General features: G+C 41.5%; 1 protein-coding gene across 1 annotated transcript in view; it reads left to right on the forward strand.

Moving 5' to 3' along the window:
- sgip1a (SH3GL interacting endocytic adaptor 1a) overlaps positions 1 to 18,186 on the forward strand; it is a 337,919-nt gene that overhangs the window by 285,046 nt on the left and 34,687 nt on the right. Inside the window, exons 17-19 of the mRNA XM_051932771.1 lie at positions 7,470 to 7,581; positions 14,336 to 14,491; positions 17,209 to 17,344. Of these exons, the coding sequence (XP_051788731.1) occupies positions 7,470 to 7,581; positions 14,336 to 14,491; positions 17,209 to 17,344 (404 nt within the window). The remainder of the gene's footprint in view (positions 1 to 7,469; positions 7,582 to 14,335; positions 14,492 to 17,208; positions 17,345 to 18,186) is intronic.

The following is an 18,186-nucleotide window of genomic DNA, read 5'->3' on the forward strand; positions in this document are numbered from 1 at the left end:
CATCCGCCACATTACATAATAGTGTCAGGCACGAGTGACTGACAAGACCAATAAAAAATTACAGTGCCAACTCAGCCATCCCATTTAAAAACAGAAAAAACAGAAGCAGAATAAGCAGGCTTTGATGGGATAAACTCTTCAAAACAGCCTCTGAGGACTTGGTGCCTAGGGGTCTGTCTGAGGAGCTCTTTCCTGCAGTAGGCTCGAGTCAAGACTGAGACGCCCCCAACCAGGAACGGCCACCTTTAGATGGTTTGGACCAGAAGGGGCGGGGCACCAAAGAGCAAAGAGGGCGGAGTCATTCCTGCTCATTGGGCATCTTCTCGGAGCTACGGAGGGAAGAGATAAGACTGTGAGCAGCAGCACCACCTCTAGTCCCAGAGTGGTATTGCATACCTGGTCTGAGCCAAATTGGTGATCCATAGATGCCCATGTGTGACAACAGCTAAAAGTAAAAAAGACTACCTGTCGCAAATATTTTCTGAGGAGAGGAACCATCCTTCTTCCTCTAACAAAAAGAAGTCCAACTGAAGCTGAAACATTCCAGAGTTTCTACAGGGGTTTGCTGCTTTTGAGTGGCTGCTAACCAGTACCTTATTGGACTTCTAGTAGGAAGGGATGTCAAATGTGACAACTGCAGTTGCTGATCATTCACAACTAGAAATCGCAGGAAATCACAAACTCCACGACTACATGATGTCTTTCCAGCACAGTTTCACATTCCCAAACTATCGTGAGTTTGCCTCTTCTTCTGACAGCCAGTAATGTGCTGCCCCACAGAGCCCGTGCTCTACATTTACAGGTACAGCAAGTACAGTCGCAATAAAGCGCCCCCCCCCCCCCCACTTCTTTTTATTTTCTTTTTTCCATTCTGTTGTGGTACAAATGACACAAGACAATAGACAGATGAGCCCCTCTTCTGTTTGTGAGGTCCAAAATACTCGCATTGCTTATTCCAATCACTGCATTACATGCATTGTATTTCTAGGTGAGCACTCCTTGGTTGTCAGCTCTTTCATACAACAGGCCCGCCCCCCTATGGCTTAAGAGGAAATCACATTGTACTGAAGCCTGCAACTTGAGATCACAATCTATACCTAGAATGACAACCTTACTAATTTTTATAAGGTGGTGGGGTGGCTGTACCATCCACATCTTTATTGGTGAAGAGGAACATTTAAAAATCAGTTCTAAACTTAACTGGAAGCCAGTGAAGTGATATAAGAACTGAAGTTAAAAATGTTAGTTACGCTGCCTTTGTTTGAAGAGTAGCATCACAATAGTTAATTCCAAACAAGATTTTATGGATCCTGCCGCTTAATCAACTCCCTTAATTTTATATCATTTCTAAGGTGGAGAAAGGAGAATTTAGAAAGCGCAAAATTATGAGGACTAAAAACGAAATCCATATCAAGGTAAAGGCTACATCATGCATACAGTAGATTAAGCTTCTGAGTTACAGGTTTTCAGGTTTTTCTTTTTTCTCGTTAAAGATTTATCACCCACTAAATAAATTTCTCTTTGTAAATTTAAAGACAAAAAAATTACCACTCATCCCCTGCTCTATTTTAATAAAAGTTAATGATGCCAGTGAGGAAGCGTACCTTTGTTTAAATAATAAGTACAATAGAGTGTTATAAGTATAAAAATGAAATGAAATACTATGTTTGAAAATAACATACTCCATTGGCAACATACTGCTTTTCCTTGATTTATCCCTCAGCTCCACAGTTTAAATTACAAATCAGACCCTTTAGATGCGATTAAAGTGCACATTGACGACTTTCATTTAAGGGGATTTGCATACATCTCAGTCACCCCGTGTAGAGATGACAACACTCTCTCTGCATGGTCTCCCCATTTCAGGGCACCATAATGTTTGAGACAATTGATGTCTGTGGTGTTTGTGATTCCTCACGAGGGTTTCATGGCTTCATAAGATACTTCGGCTTGCTTCTACCCTTTGGAGTCTGTACTTGCCATTGTTCAAAATGAGGACAAGAGCTGTGCCAATGAAAGTCAAAGAAGCCATTATGAGACTGAAATGCAAGAATAAAACCATTACAGACATCAGGGGAAACCTTAGGATGATTAAATCAACTGTCTGGAATTTCAAGAAGAAAGAACGCACTGGTGAGCTCAGTAATCGCAAAAGGACTGTTAGGCCAAGGAAGACCTCCACTGCTGAGGACAGAAGAATCCTCAAACTCCTGTGCGACAGATCATACAGAGCAAAGAGGGCACAGTCATTCCTGCTCATTGGGCGTCATCTTAGAGCTACGGAGGGAAGAGATAAGACTGTGAGCAGCAGCACCACCTGTAGTCCCAGAGTGGTACTGCATACCTGGTCTGAGCCAAATTGGTGATCCATAGATGCCCATGTGTGGCAATAGCTAAAAGTAAAAAAGACTAACTGTCGCAAATATTTTCTGAGGAGAGGAACCATCCTTCTTCCTCTAACAAAAAGAAATCCAACTGAAGCTGAAACATTCCAGAATTTCTACAGGGGTTTGCTGCTTTTGAGTGGCTGCTAACCACTACCTTACTGGACTTCTAGTAGGAAGGGATGTCAAATGTGACAACTGCAGTTGCTGATCATTCACAACTAGAAATCGCAGGAAATGACAAACTCCACGACTACATGATGTCTTTCCAGCACAGTTTCACATTCCCAAACTATCGTGAGTTTGCCTCTTCTTCTGACAGCCAGTAATGTGCTGCCCCACAGAGCCCGTGCTCTACATTTACAGGTACAGCAAGTACAGTCACAATAAAGCGCCCCCCTTCTTTTTATTCTCTTTTTTCCATTCTGTTGTGGTACAAATGACACAAGACAATAGACAGATGAACCCCTCTTCTGTTTGCGAGGTCCAAAATACTCTCAATCCTTATTCCAATCACTGCATTACAGTGATCCCTCCTCGATCGCGGGGGTTGCGTTCCAGAACCCCCCGCGAAAGGTGAAAATCCGCGAAGTAAAAACCATATGTTTATATGGTTATTTTTATATATTTTAAACCCTTATAAACTCACCCACACTCTTATAAACATTTCCCGCATAATTATACAGCATAAACCCTTTGTATTCTCTTAGATATTAGGTAAGATTCATTGAAATTATGTATGTAAACACACTGTTTATATACAGTAAAACCTAAATATTATTTTAAAGATATCGAGCGTCTCCGATATCACATATGTTACAGCCATTACGACAGGCAAGCCACCAGCAATAAATACGTACAATGCAAGAAAAATTGTATACTATAAAATGTGTGTACAATGATACTAAACTATGTACATGTAATAAGTACTGTACGTAGAAAATTAATTATGTTACTCACCAACAATGACACAACGACTTGTCCGATAACGATGAGTTTAATTTTACTGCACAACAAAGGAGAGCGTTACAGCTCTTCTAAAGGAGCCTCTCCAGGCGACTGTGTAGCACCGCCGTTGTTCTTCTTCTGGCAGTCTTCAATCCAGATCCCTAAAGCAGATTCCATCCAGACTACCGCCTTATTACATCCACTTATAATTCGTTTTGCGCCCTGGTTAAAGGACACTGCGGCCATAGATCTTATAGTCTTTTCCTCCTTTTTAAATAAAAAAGAATCGTGGACTCATTGATTCTGTAATGGCGTCCTGCAGTGGTGTAGCTGTTCCCTTCCTTCAGCATATCCAAAACTTTTACCTTTTCGGCAATCGTTAGCATCTTTCGTTGGTGATTGGGCACGGCCCCTGAAGCAGTAGCAGGAGTACGTTGATGCTGAATGAGCGAGACGAGACTTCCTGGTTAACGCAGCGGAATTGAATTCTGTGCTCCGTCGCTGAGCCAATCAGCACACAGGAACTTAACTGCGTGCTCTGATTGGGTAGCTTCTCAGCCATCCGCCAATAGCATCCCTTGTATGAAATCAAGTGAGCAAACCAACTGAGGAAGCATGTACCAGAAGTAAAAAGACCCATTGTCCTCAGAATCCCGCGAAGCAGCGAAAAATCTGCGTTATATATTTAGATATGCTTACATATAAAATCCACGATAGAGTGAAGCCGCGAAAGTCGAAGCGCGATATAGCGAGGGATTACTGTATATGCATTGTATTCCTAGGTGAGCACTCCTTGGTTGTCAGCTCTTTCATACAACAGGCCCGCCCCCCTATGGCTTAAGAGGAAATCAAATTTTACTGAAGCCTGCAACTTGAGATCACAATCTATACCTAGAATGACAACCTTACTAATTTTTATAAGGTGGTGGGGTGGCTGTACCATCCACAGCTTTATAGGTGAAAAGGAACATTTAAAAATCAGTTCTAAACTTAACTGGAAGCCAGTGAAGTGATATAAGAACTGAAGTCAAAAATGTTAGTTACACTGCCTCAGTTTGAAGTGTAGCATCACAATAGTTAATTCCAAACAAGATTTTATGGATCCTGCAACTTATTAAACTCCCTTAATTTTATAACAATTGTAAGGTGGAGAAAGGAGAATTTAGAAAGCACAAAACCATTACAGACATCGGGGGGAACCTTAGGATGACTTAAATCAACTGTCTGGAATTTCAAGAAGAAAGAACGCACTGGTGAGCTCAGTAATCACAAAAGGACTGTTAGGCCAAGGAAGACCTCCACTGCTGAGGACAGAAGAATCCTCACTATGGTAAAGAAAAAGCCCCAAATGTCTGTGCGACAGATCAGACACAGTCTTTAGGGGGCCGCTGTGTGTGTGTGTCATAAACGACGATCAGCAGAAGACTTCATGAACAGAAACACAGAGGCCACACTGCAAGATGAAAGCCACTAGTATGACACAAAAACAGGACAGCCAGATTACAGTTTGTGATGAAGGATTTCACAGAGCCTGCAGAATTCTGGGACAGACAAGACAAAGATGAACTTGATCAGAGTGATGGCAAGAGCAAAGTGTGGAGAGAGAAAGGAACTGCCCAAGATCCAAAGCAGACCACCTCATCTTGGTGGTGTTGGGGGTGTTATGGCTTGGACATGTATGGCTGCCACAAGTCCTGACACACTTCTCTTCATTGATGATGGAACTGCTGATAGCAGTCGCCGAATGAATTCTGAGCTGTGCAGAAACATCTGATCTGCTCAGGTTCCACTGAATACCTCCAAACTCATTGGATGGCCCTTCATCCTACACAAAATAACACAAACACACTGCTGCGGAAACAAAGGAGTTTGTCAAACCTAAAAAATGGAAAATTCTTGAATGGCCATGCCAGTTACCCAGTTGAAATCCAGTTGAGCAGGCCTTCCATATGTTGAAGAGAAAACATAAGGGGACAAGCCCCCAAAACAAGCAGGAGCTGAAGATGGCTGCATTCAAAGTGTGGCAGAGCATCACCAGAGAAGATCCTCAGAACCTGGTGATATCTTTGAATCTTTGACGTCATGCAGTCATTGCATGCAAGGGATATGCGACAAAGTCGTAAATATGACGGCTTTAATGGACCTGCCATTGCTGTGTCCCAAACGTTATGGCGCCCTAAAATGGGTAGGGTGTCAATGTATTAAAAGTGTTCTCCTTTCTACATGGTGTGACCGAAATATATGCAAAGACCCTTAAATGAAAGTCTGCATTGTACACTTTAATCACATCTGAAGTGTTTGATTTGTAATTTTAATCTTTGGAGCACGGGGGCAAATAAAACAAAATGTGTCTTTGTCCCCAGCATTATGGAGGGCACTGCATATATTCAATTCAGTATATCTAACTATAGTGCTCTTCAGTGACAGCAGGCTCAAAGCACTTTGCAGCTATAAAATAACAGCAATATTTTATTAAATGGTACCGCATTCAGACACTTAAAACAAAACTGAAACTCAATTTCAAAAGCATCTTGGCAATTTAAAATCTATTAACTCAATAATGTGTAGTTGATGGCGGTGGGGAGGAAAACAAAAACTTCATTTAAGAAAATAGGCGTTCACGGTCGATTATAACAGGAAAAATCACAACTGTGATGACTTGGGTCCACTGGCCACCCTTCTTCTCCTTTTAGGCATATCACAAAATTGGTCCCAGCCCCAAGCCACCGAATGGAGACAAGAATTAGATTACTGTCACCAGACTTGTGCCTGTCATGGAAGCCATTCAAAGAGCGTGAAGTACTGACTACTAAGAACAGTGCCTGATTCCTCAGACCTGTGTAGAAGAATGCTGTGATTAATACTTAAGTTGCAATTTAGTCAAAAAGAAGAATGATGGTGGCATTCCCTGCATTTATGGGAGATGACAATATTATTTACGGTATGAGTTAGAGTAGTTTCTGTGCCGTGACCAGAGCAGAAGCCACACTGACATTTCTCAAATAGGTTCAAACGTGAGGTTGGCGAGCTAGCATTACTAAGATTGGCGATGAGGTGTGCAGTCGGTGGAGTCATCTGGTGCTTGAGCATTCCTAAGGCTGCATGTGAACTGCTCAGATGAAGACATCACTATGGCAGTCGGTGGCCTATGCAGATGGCACTATGCCTGTCCCACATTGGAATGACTAGACTGGACAGTGAAGACGCTCCTTGCATGGCCTGGCTGAGAGAGTCAGTGAACTGATAACTGATGTGGTCCTCCTGTGGCTTTTCAAGACTGGGAGATGTTCAGGTAGTGTTGTTAGGTTATGTTTTTCAGTTTGGTCGATGTTTGTGTCCTTCCCTATGGTGTGTTATAAGGCTGAGCCTGTTGGCGAATTGTTGACGTAATGACGTAATTGAGCCGGGCCGATATGGTCTCAGATGTACAGTAAGCAGATGTTAACATCATTTGCTACTGAGCCCCGCTTGAGATTTCCTTGAACTTTCACGTAAATCTTCATTGAATCTAACCAAAATTTAATCAGTCGTGTCCAGACTTACTGTGCTACCCTGAACATGCCATGTAATCTATCAGCCATTACCTGGTCAGGGAAAAAGAAACGGTCTGTAATCATGGCAGGATAGATTTGGGATTACAGAGGCACAAATCAAAAGCAGGACATGACATGCCATTTCTTGCAGGACCACCTTTGCAGTGCATTTTTCTGAAATGCTTGATTGTAACTGTGTGATTGAGGCCTTTCACACGAGAGGATTTTCATGTGCTATTAACTGTACTAACATCTGTGCCTTTCATTTTGCTCAGAAGGCATCCTGCGAACTTAATGGTGATTTGCATGAGGAGAAGGGAAGGATGTAATTAAATACTAGTAGATGTAATCACTGGATGAGGAAACTACCCACATTCGGAGTAAAGTGGTCTTGCATAACAATACCTGTCCCCTACAAGGCATGTTTGTCAGTATGCCGTATACATTTATTCATTTTTTTGGTGGATGCCTTTATGAGCAAAATGAAAAGTCAAATGATTATTGAAAAGGGAAATGTGTATTTGGATGTTTGTTTTTGCCGGGATTTGTCACAGTGCTGTTCACTAATTCCCCGACCCCCCCCCACCCCGTTGTCTGTTTTCAGGTTCTTCCCGGGGACCCAGCCCACTAACCATGGGAGCACAAGACACTCTTCCAGTGGCGGCTGCTTTCACAGAAACAGTCAATGCCTACTTTAAGGGAGCAGACCCCAGCAAGTAAGTACCACTGTTCTGAGACCTCTGGGCTCCTGAATGGATTGAAGTAATGGCGAGAGAGCAGAATGTGGTGCTGCGGCCTGTTCAACTGCACCACTTTTTAAGCTTAGATATACAACTCGTGTGGCCCAAAAGCACAAGGCTGAATGTTTAATCTCCCACCACTTCAATTCCCAGTACTGACACTGACAAAATATGAAGATACCATATATACTCGCAGATAAGTTCTCCCGTATAATTTCTGGTATTTTATAATGTCAGTCTGTGGAGGTTGGCCCAGACACAAACAGGCAGACACGTTCATGTCACCAACACACGTTTATTTTCCATTACATACAGTGCTCACAAACCCCATAGTCCCCAAAGTCCTGGCCACACAACACAATGCCTTTCTCTTCAGGCTGCCTCCTTGTCCTGCTCTGACATCGTCCTACTTCCACCCGACTCTTGTCTCTGTCTGAAGGGAGGCAGCCCCTTTTATACGCACCCGGATGTGCTCCAGCTGCTCCCCGACAATCTTCCACCGGCACTCCCCAGTGTGGCAGAAGTGCCAGCTGCGTACCCCAGAAGCACTCTGGGTGTCCCCTCTTTTCTTCCCCCCCAGAACTTCCGGGTATGGTGGAAGCGCTGGGGTCCAGGGTCCCCAAGGCATTGGGGTGCCCCCTGGCGGTGACCACGGGCCCCTACAGGGTTGGGCTTCCAAGCCCTGCACCCGTGGTCCCCAACATAACCAGGGCGGTCGCCCCCTCATGGTCTGGAGGAGGCGCAAGCCCTCCTCCGGTCCTCCTGGGCGTCCCGGCTGGGTCGCCACCCCAGCCATCTCTGACAAGTCGTATAAGTCGAATGCGGAAAACTCACGCTGTTGTTCCAAGGGATTACGATACGCTAACGCCCACCTTAGAGAGGAAACACGGAGCACACGGCCTTTTATTGTCTATGTGGGTGCGGCAATGCGCTATATCAGCGTGCGCTCCTAACCTCTCTCTGTCTCTCTATTTATTGTGCCTACGTGACCACACGGTAACACCCAAACTATTCCGAAGCAACGTTTGCACTGATTTGTGTTTTTTGTATCTCACACCCTCATACACTTTTATCGTAAGAGCATCCCTTATCTACGATGGAGCGTTCGATCACAAGAAAATATGAAGCTGGTTTTAAATTAAACATCATTGAAGTAGCAAAAGAAATTGGTAACTGTGCTGCTGCAACAAAATTCGGTACGTCTGAGAAACTGGTGCGAGATTGGAGGAGGCAAGAAGACGTAAAAAATAAATTAAGTGTCGTGTTTTTGAACGGGCGTATAAGTTGGGGTCTGATTTTATGATCAATTTTTCGGGTTTCAATATACATGAGTATATACGGTAGTTGTTTATTACAATAACTGTAACGTGACGTGGAGTGGATAAAGTATAAAGATGGTAGAAAGTGTGGCCTAGTATATAAAACGCAACCTAAAACACAAGATTGCCATTTTAGGTGCCAGTGCTGACAATGCAGGAATGTAGAAATTTTGCAGTGAAGGTGTGATTTGTATGTTTATTTCTGTTAAGTCATGGACTAAAACCAAAATAAATGATTTGATTGTTTATGTCTCAATTTTACATAAAAACATTAAGTAAGTAAGCTCAATCTGTGGCCTACCTGTTACCCGCTGAATGCCCTGTCCAATGTGTGACTATCAGATTTACTGTTTTACGCTTTCTGTTGAAATGGCCAGCCCCCTGATGCTACGGTGTTATAATTCTTCACCGCATGTTCTTCATTTCATTGATAACAAACTCTTATCCATATCCGCTGGATAATCCCAAAGTGGCAAGAAAGATAGATTACCTCACAATCAGATTTAAGTTACAGCATATTCCCTGTCCTCAGTTTACCGGATATACTCGCGTTTAAATTCTCCTGCAGATAAGTCGGGGCTTGATTTTATCGTATAATTACCGGTATTTTATAATGTCAGTTGTATAAGTTGAATGCGGAAACTATTGGTCTAAGAGATTATGATACGCTAACGCCCACCTGAGAGAGGAAACATGGAGCACACGGCCTTTTTATTGCTATGTATTGTGCCTACGTGACCACACGGTAATACCCGAACTATTCGAAGTGACGTTTGCACTGATTTGTGTTTTTTGTATCTCACACCCTCATAAACCTTAATCGTAAGAGCATCCCTTATCTAAGATAGAGCGTTCGATCGCAAGAAAATATGAAGCTGGTTTTGAAATTAAAAGTTGTTGAAGTGGTGAAAGGAATTGGTAACTGCACTGCCTTAACAAAATTCGATGTGTCTGAGAAACTGGTGCGAGATTGGAGGAGGCAAGAAGACGTAAAAAAAAAAAAAAAAAATGAAGTGTCAAAATTTTTGAACTGCGTATAAGTCGGGATCTGATTTTATGATCGATTTTTCAGGTTTCAAGACCCGACTTGTACGCGAGTATATACGGTACAGTAATCCCTCCTCCATCGCGGGGGTTGCGTTCCAGAGCCACCCGCGAAATAAGAAAATCCGCGAAGTAGAAACCATATGTTTATATGGTTATTTTTATATTGTCATGCTTGGGTCACAGATTTGCGCAGAAACACAGGAGGTTGTAGAGAGACAGGAACGTTATTCAAACACTGCAAACAAACATTTGTCTCTTTTTCAAAAGTTTAAACTGTGCTCCATGACAAGACAGAGATGACAGTTCTGTCTCACAATTAAAAGAATGCAAACATATCTTCCTCTTCAAAGGAGTGCGTGTCAGGAGAGAGAAAAGCAAACCAATCAATAGGGTTGTTTGGCTTTTAAGTATGTGAAGCACCGCGGCACAAAGCTGTTGAAGGGGGCAGCTCACACCCCCTCCGTCAGGAGCAGACAAAGAGAGAGAGAGAGAGAGAGAGAGAGAGAAAAACAAACAATCGAAAATCAATACGTGCCCTTTGAGCTTTTAAGTATGCGAAGCACCGTGCAGCATGTCGCTTCAGGAAGCAGCTGCACAAAAGATAGCAACGTGAAGATAATCTTTCAGCATTTTTAGACGAGCGTCCGTATCGTCTAGGTGTGCGAACAGCCCCCCTGCTCAATCCCCCTACATCAGGATCAGAGAAAGTCAGCGCAAGAGACAGAGAAAAGTAAGTTGGGTAGCTTCTCAGCCATCTGCCAATAGCGTCCCTTGTATGAAATCAACTGGGCAAACCAACTGAGGAAGCATGTACCAGAAATTAAAAGACCCATTGTCCGCAAAAATCCGCGAACCAGCAAAAAATCTGCGATATATATTTAAATATGCTTACATATAAAATCCGCGATAGAGTGAAGCCGCGAAAGGCGAAGCGCGATACAGCGAGGGATCACTGTAATTACATTTTCAAGAATGTTTCAAGATGGAATGAAAGGAGCATTTATAAATAGCAGTGGGACTTAACTATGGAGTCATTAGAAAAAAAAATGCAGGACACCATCACAGATGAGGGCCACACTAGAGACAAAAGTGTGCACTCTGCTATTTAACAGCTTTCTTGAAGTTGGGAGGTTCTGCTCAAGCGTTATAACACACTGGTGAGGCCTCATCTGGAGTGCTGGGTGCAGTTTTGGTCTCCAGGCTACAAAAAGGACATAGCAGCGCTAGAAAAGGTCCAGAGAAGAGCGACTAGGCTGATTCAGGGGCTACAGGGGATGAATTATGAGGAAAAATTCAAAGAGCTGAGCCTAAAGATAAAGGAGATTATGACTGGAGTGTTTAAAATTATAAAGGAAATTAGTTCAGGGATCAAGAAGGTGACTTTAAAATGAGTTCATCAAGAACACGGGGACACAGTTGGAAACTTGTGAAGGTTGCACAAACATTAGGAATTTTTTCTTCACACAGAGAACCACAGACACCTGGAATAAGTGACCAAGTAGTGTGGTGGACCAGAGGACTTTAGGGACTTTCATAACTCGACTTGATGTTACTTTGGAAAAATTAAGTGGATAGGACTTGCGAGCTTTGTTGGGTTGAATGGCTGGTTCTCGTCCAGATTGTTCCAATGTTCTAATTGAAAAGAATCCATCACATTTATCTTATTTCATTGGTGCTCATATTAACTGATTCCTTCTGTGTTCTTAGTTTCCAAACCATTCCTTTAACCATCAGTTAAGGGAAAATTGTTTCATATTTAAATGGTCTGTCACTTTCTTTCTGCCATGTCAAAATCTTCCAACAGCATATTCGGTAAAAATGAATCAGGACAGTTCACCATGACATACCCTTTACTCCACAAGGTTCAGTTTGTTTGCTTTTTCATTCTGTTTCTCCTGTTTTGCCTCGTACTGTATGTTTAGCAGCGCAAGGAGTAAGCAAATTTGCATTTTTTCAGCTTCATTTACACCTACGTGATTTAGTAATAAACAGGTACCATTAAGATAACAGATACAGATCATCCATCCATCCTTTTATATTATTAACCAGTTTAATCCAGAACAGGGAAGCAGTTTGATGGAGGCCGAGTCTTAAACACTGAACACAAGGAAGGCAAGTAGTCTCATACTGAAGGCCAGTCCGTGTATACAGTGCCCTCCATAATGTTTGGGACAAAGACACATTTCTCCTTCCTTGATTTATGCCCCCTGTGCTCCAGTTTAAAGTTGCAAATCAAACAATTCAGACATTATGATTAAAGTGCACATTGCAGACTTTACTTAAAGGGTACTTGCATACATTTCCTTCTCACCATGTAGAGATGACAACACTTTTTCTATACGGTCCCCCCCATTTCAGAGCTCCATAATATTTGGGATACAGCAATGGCAGGTCTATTAAAGCTGTCATATTTAGTTCTTTGTTGCACTTGTGTGCCATGACTGCTTGAAGGCTGCAATTCAAACACATCACCAGGTGCTGAGGGTCTTCTCTGGTGATGCTCTGCCAAGCCTCAAATGCAGCCATCTTCAGCCAGGAGTGGACTGGGTCTCCAAACCAGCCCGGGCATCCTTCAACGAGTGAGGTGGCGAGGTCGACCCACTCGGCCCATTGTTCATTGTAGTTTTCTAAAAATTTGTGATGGGTACACAGCTCGCTACTTGCTATGAGCTTATGATATGAACTCTACTCGATAATCAAACTGCTCATTTACAATGGAATAAATGATAACCGAGGTTAGAATGAAAACCTCATATGATTGAAATGTTCCTTTAACTTGACGATAAACGATCTATAACGATACTATAACGATAAATGTTCCATCCTAATATGAAAAATTCCTATCATACTAATAATCGCAGCTGAAAACCACTAATTATCGCACACACTGACGACCAGAGGACAATAAAATGCATAATACATAATCTAAATTAATTATTAGTACCAAAGCATATGAATACTAGATATGATATAAAATAAATTGCAATAATGTATATGCTAACTGAAATGTAGAGGGTATCAAAACATTAATCGGCAAAAGGCAGTTTTAACCAAATTTTTCGCTACAACGTTGTGTACTGACATTTAAAACAACTTGATGACGTAATACGGTATATTATATAGGACTATATAAATCGCAGTACCAGACAGATAATGTTTAGTAGTTTAGAAAATTTATTTTAATCTCAAACAGTAACTAGTACATAAAATTTATTTCATGAAACAGCCAGCCCATGACCAAACCAGAGTCCGCAGCCCACTGGGCATTGCCCAAATGCCCTAATTGCCAGTCCGCCCCAGTCTTCAGTTCCTGCTTGTTTTGGGGGCTTGTCCCCTTACGTTTTCTACTCAACATATGGAAGGCCTGCTGAACTGGATTTCAACTTAGTGACTGGCATGGCCATTCAGGAATTTTCAATTTTTTTTAGATTTGATTAACTCCTTCTGCGGTGGGCTGGTGCCTTGCCTGGTGTTTGTTTCCTGCCTTGTGCCCTGTGTTGGCTGGGATTGGCTCCAGTGGACCCTCGTGACCCTGTAGTTAGGATATAGCAGGTTGGATAATGGACACCTACCTGCACATTACACTTTAAATTTCTATTCTGTTTTTATACTTTATTCTGCCTCTGTTACTTATTATCTATATGCTACTTATTATTTATGTTTATCTTTATACATTGGTTTGTTAACCATTGGCATTTGGTGTGGACAGCAAAGAAAGAATTTCATTGTACAGGGAAATATGTTTCCTTACTGTGCACATGACAATAAATTTTGAACATCTTGAAGTTAATTATATAAACAGGTATTAATTACAGCAATAAAAGGCAGTGAGGGCACAGGCAGAGCAGGAAAACATCGGAGAAAGTTGGGGCACAAATCAAATCAGAATAAAGATAAGGAGGCAACACAAAACATATACTTCTAGTAATCTGAAAGTGACAGAAACAGAAGTACAAGAGACCAGAGAAAGAGGAAGAGACTCGGTGATGGAATACAGAATCTGATTAAAAATTTGAAGCTAGGGAATAAGAAGTTCAGGTGAAGGTAAACACTTTAACATCGGATATGTGGCAATGGTGTGATTGAGTACGGAGCCTGCCATATTCATTTAGAGCTTCACTTTAGAAGTCTGAGGTCGATTGGTGAGTAGCGATGGAAAGCAGGTCAGCAAAAAAGAAAAGGGATATTGAAGAAAAGTGTGCAGTGTGCCAGGTGTGAATGAGGGGACTGTCTGCACCGTGTTAATTTAATTTACATTTTGAGAGAAAAACAAATGTATGCCTTAATACCACTCATTTTGGATTATTACTGATGTCAGTTGTGTCATTTTCTTTTTAACATTAATTGTTCCTGTCTTCTTTAAGGTGTGTTGTGAAGGTTACTGGAGAAATGGTCCTGTCGTTCCCAGCTGGAATCACCAGGCACTTCGCCAACAATCCTTCTCCAGCTGTTCTTACATTCAGCATAACGAACTACAGCCGACTGGAACACATCCTTCCCAACCCACAGCTTCTCTGCTGGTAATGTCCACCTCCACTTTTCACTGACTACTCATTAGTCCATCATTCAACCTTTTTCTATCTAGAAGCAGCTCAGGATAAGGCTTGGGGGTGGCTTTGTCTGTGGGGAGTGAATTTTGTTCCTGTGTGATTCCCTTAAAGACACAAATATGAAGGGACATGCTGTCAGGTGTGCTCTAGGGTGCGCTGGTGCCACTTCTGAGGTTGCCTCTTTCATTTTCTGCCATACCTGGTGCTCACCAGATTTTTAACAAGATAAGTGAATTTAAAAATAAGGGTAGTTTATTTAAATTTAGTGATGAGATTGTAATACAAGTTAATTTGTATGAATGCAGGCCATCTTTTGCTCTTTTAATTGTTCCCTCCTTGGTTCTCGGCTTCAGAGAGCTGATCAATCCTTGTATGCCTGATTTTACAAATGTACCTTTCAATCTTTCTTGCATTTATTAAAGAACTCTCTAAAGGGACATTTACAAAATGTATAGGGACACACTAGGGATATTAAATGCCTTCAGGATAATTGAATATTTAACACACTTACAATACCATTACCCTAAATCAACACTGCCTGGAGCACGCTGGCTCTCTGCACAACCGATACTGCCAAAGGAGAGAATTACAGTCTGTGAGGGTTGGAGATGATGAATCCAGTGTTTAGGGGGAGTGACAGCCAAAGAGTGTTTTTGATGAAATACGGACAACAAAGCAGTTCTAATGAGATAGATAGATAGATAGATAGATAGATAGATAGATAGATAGATAGATAGATAGATAGATAGATAGATAGATAGATAGATAGATAGATAGATAGATATGAAAGGCACTATATGATAGATAGATAGATAGATAGATACTTTATTAATCCCAAGGGGAAATTCACATTGCTCCTGCCACCATCTTTCCAGTTGGGCAAATATATTTATGTTCTGTACTTTTATTCTAGTACTGTCTTCTCACAAAATATAATCTGATTCAGGAGACCCCCTGCTAGGCCAATAAAACAAAAAAAAAGCTTGAGTGTGTACTACATCCATAGTACATACAGTACTGTGGAAAAGTTTTAGGCAGGTGTGAAAAAATGCTGTAAACAAAGAATGCTTTCAAAAATGGAAGTGTTAATCGTTTATTTTCATCAATCAACAAAGTGCAGTGAATGAACAAAAGAGAAATCTAAATCAAATCAATATTTGGTGTGACCACCCTTTGCCTTCAAAACAGCATCAATTCTTCTAGGTACACTTGCACACAGTTTTTGAAGGAACTCGGCTGGTAGGTTGTTCCAAACATCTTTGAGAACTAACCCCAGATCTTCTGTGGATGTAGGCTTCCTCACATCCTTCTGTCTCTTCATGTAATCCCAGACACACTCGATGATGTTGAGATCAGGGCTCTGTGGGGGCCATACCATCACTTCCAGGACTTTTTGTTCTTCTTTTACGCTGAAGATAGTTCTTAATGACTTTGGCTGTATGTTTGGGGTCGTTGTCCTGCTGCAGAATAAATTTGGGGCCAATCAAACGCCTCCCTGATGGTATTGCATGATGGATAAGTATTTGCCTGTATTTCTCAGCATTGAGAACACCATTAATCCTGACCAAATCTCCAACTCCATTTGTAGAAATGCAGCCCCAAACGTTCAAGGAACCTCCACCATGCTTCACTGTTGCCTGCAGACACTCATTATTGTACCGCTCTCCAGCCCTTCGATGAACAAACTGCCTTCTCCTACAGCCAAATATTTCAAATTTTGACTCATGAGTCTAGAGCACCTGCTGCCATTTTTCTGCATTCCAGTTCCTATGTTTTCATGCATACTTGAGTCGCTTGGCCTTGTTTCCATGTTGGAGGTATGGCTTTTTGGCTGCAACTCTTCCATGAAGACCAATTCTGGCCAGACATCTACTATAGTAGATGGGTGTACCTGGGTCCCACTGGTTTCTGCCAGTTCTGAGCTGATGGCACTGCTGCACATCTTCCAATTTCGAAGGGTAATAAGCTTGATGTGTCTTTCATCTGCTGCACTAAGTTTCCTTGGCCGACCACTGCGTCTACGATCCTCAACGTTGCCCGTTTCTTTGTGCTTCTTCAAAAGAGCTTGAACAGCACATCTTGAAACCCCAGTCTGCTTTGAAATCTTTGTCTGGGAGAGACCTTGCTGATGCAGTAGAACTACCTTGTGTCTTGTTGCTGTGCTCAATCTTGACATGACATGAAACTGTCTTCCACAACCTCACCTTGGTAGCAGAGTTTGGCTGTTCCTCACCCAGTTTTAAGCCTCCTACACAGCTGTTTCTGTTTCAGTTAATTACTGTGTTTCAACCTACGTGTGACATTGATGATCATTAGCACCTGTTTGGTAGAATTGGTTGATCAGACACCTGACTATAATCCTACAAAATCCCTGACTTTGTGCAAGTGGACCTATAAGAATTGATGCTGGTTTGAAGGCAAAAGGTAGTAACACCAAATATTGATTTGATTTAGATTTTTCTTTTGTTCGCTCACTTTGCATTTTGTAAATTGATAACAATAAACAATCATTATTTATATTTCTGAAAGCATTCTTTGTTTACAGCATTTTTTCACACCTGCTTAAGACTTTTGCATAGTACTGTACATTTTAGTGAAGAAATTTTACAGAAGATTATAAAGACTTTTATTGGTCATTTCATTTCTTATTATTTGTGACTAAATTTCATTTTTTCTGTTTCCCCCAGTGACACTACAACCCAGTCCAGCGAGAATTCAAAAGATTTCTGGGTTAATATGCCAAACTTGATGATGCATTTGAAGAAAGTTGCTGAGCAGAAACCACAAGCAACATATTATAATGTGGATATGTTAAAATATCAGGTATGTTTCCCTTTGTGTAAATGTTTTTAAGTCCTTGAATCTTGAGGCTTTAACTCTCAATAATCGTTGGTTTTGTTAGATGTTTTCTGTTCAGCTTAGCTCTAGGAAGAGCCACCATGATCCTCAAGTCTAGAGATGTGGCTATGAAAACAAAGATCAGGATTGTACAGGCAATGGCATTTTTCATGACACTTTACAGATGTAAAAGCTGGACTTTGAAGAAGCAGAATAGGAACATTTGAACAGTGGTTGTTGGTGAAGACTTTTAAGAATATCCTGGACAGCCATAAAAAACGAATAAATGGATACTTAATCAAAACAATCCTGAAATTTCACTCACGGTACAAATATGCAGATTGAAGTTATTGTAGTTTGGACACATCAAGCACCTAATCCCCTAGAAAACAATCTGTAATGCTTGGAGAAGCTGAAGAAAAAAGAGGAAGAGGATGACTAGCAGCAAGATGGATTGATTCGATCTTAACAGCAATGAACGAGCCATCGAGGAGTCTAAAGACCGAAACAGAAGATAGGGCATTCTGGAGACAGTCAGTCTATATGGTCACTAGGAATCGGACACAACTTGACGGCACTTAATCTATCAATCAATTATTTTTAACCGAATATTTCTTGGAAGTTACTTGGAAGTCATATTAATCACTTTCCTTGCTGTAACAGTAATAAAACCAAAGTAACCCCAAATGTTTAATTTAATCTGGCCTATACGAATTTACGTTAGAGACACACCATCTGTGCCTGTTATTCAAGCAGCAATAAAAATGCATGCAGATTCCAATACCTACAGTATATGTGACATTAAAAATGAGAAAAACAAATCCAAT

This window comes from Erpetoichthys calabaricus, chromosome 10, assembly GCF_900747795.2.
Source record: "Erpetoichthys calabaricus chromosome 10, fErpCal1.3, whole genome shotgun sequence".
In the NCBI taxonomy this organism is placed as follows: domain Eukaryota; kingdom Metazoa; phylum Chordata; class Cladistia; order Polypteriformes; family Polypteridae; genus Erpetoichthys; species Erpetoichthys calabaricus.